Source organism: Primulina eburnea, chromosome 11 (genome assembly GCF_022965805.1).
Source record: "Primulina eburnea isolate SZY01 chromosome 11, ASM2296580v1, whole genome shotgun sequence".
In the NCBI taxonomy this organism is placed as follows: domain Eukaryota; kingdom Viridiplantae; phylum Streptophyta; class Magnoliopsida; order Lamiales; family Gesneriaceae; genus Primulina; species Primulina eburnea.
In genome coordinates this window covers 21076256-21084502 of record NC_133111.1, presented here as the reverse complement: position 1 = coordinate 21084502, position 8247 = coordinate 21076256, and the positions used below count along the sequence as shown (strand labels likewise).

Below are 8247 nucleotides of genomic sequence, written 5' to 3'. Positions count from 1 at the left end.
TGGACATGTAAATGTTATTTGGAGTTTTAATAATATGTCAACCTTTTGTATATTGTGCATGATTTATATCCAATAGTTTATAATGTTAAAAGAAATTTTTTTTATGACCCACATTTTTTAGCAAAGATCAAATTAATCCCAAAAAGAATTGAGTTAGAGCCCGGGTCCCCACAACAGGTGGTATCAGAGCAGTAGGTTCTGTAGACTGAGATAGAATAGAATGAGCGGGGTAGATCGAGTCATCTTCCTTGCTTTTGTGTGCTAGCATGATTTATTGCTTTCCTTATTACATGTTGTCTTGTTATCTGAGTTGAATTACAACATGTATTCGCAAAACTGAATCAGAATCGATTCTGGATCAGAGGTATATGATCAGAGGAGGGCTGAGACAGATTATATAGATTGTGTATTAATCTGTTTGATATTCAGATATGCCGCCTCGACGAGTACCACAACCAGCATCAGGTCGGGCACCAGAACAGAGCATTACATCCAGTGATCCGATGGACGTGACTGCTACACCGATGGAGACTTTGTTTAAACGGTTTCAGTCTTTCCGACCACTGACACTGAAAGGCACAGAAAATGCAGTCGAGTGTGATAGTTGGCTAGAGGATATCGAGATGCTATTCGAATCCCTTGAGTACATTGATGACCGACGAGTGAAATTAGTTGGGCACCAACTGCAAGATGTGGCCAAGAACTGGAGGATTACTATGAAGAGAGCATTGGAGCACCGTGGTACACAGATTACTTGGAAGGTGTTCAAAACTGAGTTTTATCAGCGATTCTTCCCTGTGTCTTACTGAAAAGATAAGGGTGCCGAGTTCGCCAATTTGAGGCAAGGACAATTGAACATAGAAGAATATGTTGCCAAGTTCTCGTCATTGCTCCGATTTGCTCCTCATGTTGCCGAGAATGAAGAGGCTATTGCGGATCAGTTTATAAATGGCTTGAATCCAGAAATCTTTACCTTTGTGAATACCGGTAGGCCTAACAACTTTACTGATGCGTTGAACCGTGCCAAGAGAGCGGAAGCTTGATTACTTAGGCAACGAAGCATTCCTTATGTCGCTCCGACTCCTAGACCGCCACTACCTTCAGTTCAACCCCCTTCCCGATTTGAGAGCAGTGGTAGCAGTAGTGGAAGAAAAGATCAGTTGAAAGCGAAGGGTAAACAGTTCAAGAGATCAGGGAGCAGTTCGTCGAGCTCCAGTGGGTCACGACAGAGAGGTCCTGGCCAGAGTACAGAGTATACAGGTGTGTATTTCACTTCTTGTGGAGGTATACATGCCACCGAGCAGTGTCAAGGTGTGATGGGCAGATGTAACATATGTAGACAGCAGGGACATTTTGCCAAGGTCTGTCCACAGAGAGGTTCATAAAGATTTCAGGGTGCAGGATCTTCTGCAACAGTAGCTCAGCCTGAGAGGCAAGCTTCGTCTGTCCATTCCTTCCTGCCCATTCCTACACAGACACAACCAGAGCCAGAGGTAGCTAGACTGTGAGCCAACCTCCCAGACAGCAGGCTCATGTGTTTGCATTGACAGAGGAGCAAGCCCAAGATGCACCGGACGATGTGATTGCAGGTAACTGTATCCTTTGCGGTTATCCTGCCTATGTTCTGATAGATACATGTGCATCGCATACATTCATATCCGAACGTTTTGCATTATTGCATTCTTTGCCTGTTGAGTCCTTAGCTGCTGTAGTGTCTATTTCTTCTCCATTGGGAAGTGGTCTTATATCTGTGATTTCAGTTAGGCATTGCATACTACAGTTTGAAGGTCATGGATTGATTTAGATTGTATTGTACTTGGGATAGCTGATTTTGATTGTATTGTTGGGATTGATATGTTAACCAAGTACAGAGCGACTGTAGATTGTTTCAAGAAAATTGTCAAGTTCAGACCAGAGATGGTTGACGAGTGGAAATTCTACGGTAAGGGTTCCAGATCTCGGATTCTCTTAGTGTCTGCTTTGACTATGACCAGATTGTTGCAGAAAGGAGCAGAGGGGTTCCTTATATATTCAGTAGATCTACTGAAATCGAGCCCAGCATTGGCAGATCTGCCAGTGGTACGTGAATTTGCTGATATATTCCCCGACGAGATTCCAGGGTTACCTCCAGTCCGAGAGGTAGATTTCAGTATGGATCTAATGCCAGGTACAGTTCCTATATCTCGAGCTCCGTATAGAAAGGCGCCGATTGAGTTGAAAGAATTAAAGGCACAACTTGAAGATCTGTTGGCCAATGGCTACAACAGGCCGAGCGTATCTCCTTGTGGTGAACCAGTGCTGTTTGTACGTAAGAAAGACGGTTCGATGAGATTGTGCATTGATTACCGGCAACTGAACAAGGCGACAGTGAAGAATAAATATCCATTGCCTCGCATCGATGATTTATTTGATCAGTTGCAGGGATCCTACGTTTATTCAAAGATTGATTTGAGATATGGATATCACCAGCTGAGAGTCCGAGATGTTGATATACCGAAGACAACATTCCGAACCAGGTATGGACATTACGAGTTTATTGTCATGCCTTTTGGTTTAACGAATGCACCAGCGTGTTTATGGGATTGATGAACCGTGTCTTTCAGAGGTATCTGGATGAGTTTGTTATTCTTTTCATTGATGATATTCTGGTTTACTCGAGAAATAAGACTGATCATGCCGAGCATTAAGAATTGTATTGCAGACATTGTGAAATGAGAGATTATATGCTAAATTGTCAAAGTGTGAGTTTTGGTTGAGACGGGTTATGTTTTTGGGACATATCATATCTGGAGACGGTATTTCTATGGATCCGAGTAAAGTTGAAGCCATGAACAGTTGTTCGAGACCGACTTCTGTGCCAGAGATACGTCGTTTCATGGGTCTAGCAGGTTATTACCGACGATTTATTCGAGATTTCTCCAGTATTGCGAAGCCGATCACTCAGTTGACACAAAAGAACACGCCATTTGTGTAGTCTGAAGCTTGTGAGTCTAGTTTTATGGAGTTGAAGAATCGACTGACCAGTGCTCCAATATTGATGATACCTTCAGGTACTGGTGATTTGTTGTATATTGTGATGCATCCTCACAGAGGGTTAGGATGTGTTCTTATGCATCGAGGACATGTGATCGCAAATGCCTCGAGACAGCTGAAGCCACATGAGATTCAATACCCAATTCATGATCTCGAATTGGCGGCTATCGTATTTGCATTGAAGATCTGGCGTAACTATCTTTATGGCGAGAAATTTGAGATCCACTCTGATCACAAAAGCCTGAAGTATTTATTTTCTCAGTCAGAGTTGAACATGAGACAGTGTAGATGGCTCGATTTATTGAAAGATTTTGATTGCGAGATCAAATACTACCCAGGGAAGTCAAATGCAGCAGTGAATGCCTTGAGTCGAAAGGTATGTGCCCTATCCTTATCGACGATAGGTGTCTCAAATTTAGTTGAAGATTGTTGTTTGTCTGGATTGACATTTGATATAGATAGTAGACCGCTACGACTTGCTTCGATTCAAGTTGAGCCAGATTTGATTATGAGAATCAAAGAAGCCCAAAGAAATGATCAGAATGTGCAGAAGTAGATTGATATGGTCAGATCAGGACATCAGTCAGAGTATCAGGTACATGATTAAGTTCTGTATGTGAATAACCATCTTGTAGTTGCAGATATTTCAGAATTGAAGCAACAGATATTGTCAGAAGCGCACTGTAGTCGGTTCAGTTTTCATCCTTGTGGCAGGAAGATGTATAACGATCTGAAGACACAATTCTGGTGGAAACAGATGAAGACCGATATTGCAGAGTTTTTGTCTAAGTGCTTGAATTGCCAACAGGTGAAGGCAGAGAGAAAGAAGCCCGGAGGTTTACTTTAGAGTTTAGCTATCCCTGAATGGAAATGAGACCACATTTCCATGGATTTCGTTACGAAGTTACCACGATCATCCCGGGGCTGTGATGCGATTTGGGTCATTATTGAAAGATTGAACAAATCAGCCTGTTTTATTCTGTACAGAATGGCATACCGACACGATCAGATGGCAGAGTTGTATGTCAGAGAGGTAGTCAAATTGCATGGTGTACCGAAGTCAATCGTATCAGATCATGATCCCCGATTCACTTCACATTTTTGGCACAGTTTGCAGCAGGCTTTGGGTACGACATTGCATCTGAGTACTGCCTATCATCCCCAGACAGATGGACAGTCAGAGCGGACTATCCGGACCTTAGAGGATATGCTGAGAGCTGTAGTGCTAGATTTTGGCACAAGTTGGCAAGATTCACTTCCTCTTTGTGAATTCTCGTACAACAACAGCTATCAAACGAGCATTGAAATGGCTCCGTTTGAAGCATTATACGGAAAGAAGTGCAGATCTCCTCTGTATTGGGATGACATCTCAGAGGTAACAGAACTTGGGCCTGATATGATTCGTGAAATGACTGAAAAGGTAAAGATAATTCAGAAAAGATTGAAGACGACACAGGATAGGCAAGCCAAATATGCAAATGTCAGACGAAGACCATTAGTATTTGAACAGGGAGATAGAGTGTTTTTGAAGATTTCTCCTTTCAGAGGCGTTGTGCGATTTGGCAAACGCGGGAAGCTTTCGCCTAGATACATCGGTCCTTATGAGATTCTTGAAAAGATTGGTGATCGAGCATATCGACTTGCTTTTCCTCCTTCTCTATATGGGATACATGATGTCTTCCATGTATCGATGTTACGGAAGTATATGCCAGATATTTCTCAAGTTATTCAGCCTGACGAAGCCGAACTAAATCAGACTTTGAGTTATTTTGAGCAACCATTGCAAATTCTGGATGGAAAAGAAAAACAGCTCAGAACGAAGACTATTCCGTTAGTAAAAGTCCAGTGGAATCGTCATGGTATCGAAGAAGCGACTTGGGAAACAGAATCAGAAATGAGACAAAGATATCCCGAGCTATTTTCATGATGTGAGTATTTATTCAGTTTCAATTATATTGCATCTTGTATATATGCTTCAATTGATTGCCTGCTAGTTCGAGGACGAACTCTTATCTAAGAGGGGAGAAATGTAAGGCCCGAGAATTTAATTATCATAATAAGACTTGTTTTGTTGATAATTAAGGTGATTGTAGACGTATTGTATCGGACCGGAAAAGGCGAGGAATTATACTAAAATGGTGTAAAGGACAAACAGGTGGCGCACATGCACGAAGAAATACGCGCATATGCGCGAAATGTCCAGAACATTTGGCACATGCTCGAGCAGATACACGCACATGCACGAGGGGTCCAGAAGACCTCGCGCATATGCGCAAGATGAGGCGCGCATATGCACGAGGTGTTGAAATAGACATTGCCGAGATAGTATGTCTCGTGCATCTGCGTGAGTTGAGGACGCACATATGCGCGAGAAGTCCAGCATGCACACTAAGTTGACACATGTCTTGGATGATATATAATGTGTAAATTCTTCATTTCTATCAGCAACAACCGATAGAGAAGTTCAGAAAAGCTTCAAGTTTTCTCCATAGCTTAGAATTGTAATTGTCTAAGATTCAGCCATCCGATTTTCGATCCGGGGTGATATTCGTACTCCTCTTGCGATTAGCTATCAAAGGAAGTAAGTATTATTAACTTTGAACATGTTTTGAAGTTGAGATGTTGGGGAAATCAAATATTGGTTGTTATTATGTGTTCTTATGAAGATTCCGAACGTATATTTGAAAACGGATCGAAGAAATGATATCGTATGCAATTGTTATGAATATCAGCACATATTGATTTGAATTGAATATATTTTGACATGCTGGGATTAGAATTGTGATGATATGGTATTGGTTATGCATTGTTGAGATCGGATTATTGTTGAATTGACGGGGACATCGATTTTACCGTTATGCCATCAAAATTATCTCGAGATTGAGTATTGCACTTCACATATATTATTTTGAGTTAGAAGTTGATATGGTGCATTGTATATATGTCATTTCAGATTGGGTTTGAGAGATTCGATATCAAGAATACAAAACTTCGACTTCTACGAACGACAAGGAAGGTATAAATCATGTTTGATTTGGGAAGATACAACTCAAATGAGATTCAATTTGAGTTTCCCAACAAAATCACATACTAGATTGTAGTTTATATTTGGAATGCTTATGCTTTGTTTATAGATTCATATTCAATCCTTTAATATAGGTGAGTCATTTGGTAGATTCTCCAAATAACTGGACGTTCGGTAGTGTCGACGCTTCGGATCAGAATCAATCCGATTGTAGATATTCGATACAGTCAGGACCGAAGTCTAGGAATAAGATGTAACGCCACCCCGATTGGGAGAGTAGGTGGGAGACCTGTTACATCTTATTCACACCGGGATCCCTAGATTTAGATACGAGTCGAGTCAAGATATGAGTTTGAATAATATGAATTATGTTTCCTAGATTATGGGACGTATTTTTATTGATTATGTGCATGATTTTTTTATCTTTATTTACTAATGTGTCATAATTACTGAAACATGTGTTATGATTTATTATGAAATTATATGACATGCATGTATACATGTTTTATACTGAGATTTGTTCTCAGAGTTTCCGGCTGTTGTTGTGTCTGTATGTGTGCATAACGACAGGTGGGACAGGATATGGGTCGAGACAGATGTGAGAGGACGAGATAGCGTGGAGATCACGGGCCAAGAAGAAGGACTAGTTGTTTAATACTAGACATGTATTAGTTTTCTAGACACTAGTAGAATAATTGTGGTTGGACATGTAAATGTTATTTGGAGTTTTAATAATATGTCAACCTTTTGTATATTGTGTATGATTTATATACAATAGTTTATAATGCTAAAAGAAATTTTTTTTTATGACCCACATTTTCTAGCAAATATCCAATTAATCCCAAAAAGAATTGAGTTAGAGCCCGAGTCCCCACAAGCACCTATCTGCATGCTCGGACATCACAATGTCCCCTACCAATGAAACATGGTACTCACATCGCAGATACTAGTCTCGAACACGAGGGGCCTATATCCTTCTTAGCGGTGGCTGAATCGACTAGGAACTGTTTAGAATATATAGTATTCCAAATATGAGTTTCATGACGCTCATCATATGAGCATCTCATATTCTTCCTAGCGACGACAGCTACAACAGGACGTAAGTTTCATTGAATTCTGATATCATTTGAAATTATGATATTGGGGGAATTATTATTTGATTGATATTATGTGTTCTGGATATACTGATCAGTATATAATCGAAGTCAGATCAAAGAACGAACTGTTTATATAATTGTTATGATTTTCTGAAGCGATATGATTGAGATCGTGCAGATTTGATATTATGACCTGTTATCATTGAAGGTTATGATTCGTATTGATATCGAGCATGAGTTGAGGTATTATATCTGTGATGTTGAGATTGACGGGGTTATCAAGACTGTATTGTTATGCCATCAAAACATCACTAGATTGATTTTGATCAGATTCAGTATTGATTGAGATTGTATCATGATACCGTTGATATGGATCAGATTATGCTTGATTTGAGTATTGATCAGAACAGGTTTTGAATTGAGTTATACATTGATACAGTGTATTCGATATTGTTATTGCAAGATTGATTTGACAGGAAGTGAGTTCGAGACTTCGACAGAGTCAGATTGACAGAACGAAACGAAAGGTATAAATTGATGTTGATTCGGGATTGCACAACTCGAGTCAGATTCGACTTGAGTTTCCCAAAATCACATACTTTACCTTATTGCCTTGATATGTGCAATTGAATGAGATTGATATCTTTGGTCTATTGATTTATGTATTGAGTCATAGGTGGATGCGCCTAGTTGTAGACGATTGATCTGGTGACATAGGTGCCGGATAGTGATGGAATCGTCATTGGCACATTGCACATTGTCACAGGATAGTGATTTGGTGAAAGTGCCAAAGTCTGTGACGGATAGGTTAAGACACTGGATGTTTGGTTATATCGAAGTGGATAGAATTGGAGTTTCTTCTATTACTGATATTCGATATGGAAAGGGCCAAAGTCCGTGAATAAGAACGTACCACCACCCCGATCGGGAGTGTAGGTGGGGGTATGTTCTTATTCAGATTGGCATCCCTAGATTAGGATAAGTCGAGTCAGAGTCTAAGAGTCATAGAGTGTGATTCAGAGTTTGTATTGATTCATGTTTCTGATTTTGATACATGTTATGAATATCTGTTTCGTACTATTATATCTTTTT

The 8247-nt window shown here is 40.2% G+C and overlaps 1 protein-coding gene across 1 annotated transcript; it reads left to right on the top strand.

The window, feature by feature from the left end:
* The first annotated feature begins 431 nt into the window (after positions 1-431).
* On the top strand, positions 432-1043 carry LOC140805460 (uncharacterized). Its single transcript, XM_073161730.1, has 2 exons — positions 432-741; positions 814-1043. The coding sequence occupies exons 1-2, from the start codon at positions 432-434 to the stop codon at positions 1041-1043; spliced, it is 540 nt and encodes a 179-aa protein (XP_073017831.1).
* The last annotated feature ends 7204 nt before the right edge of the window (positions 1044-8247 follow it).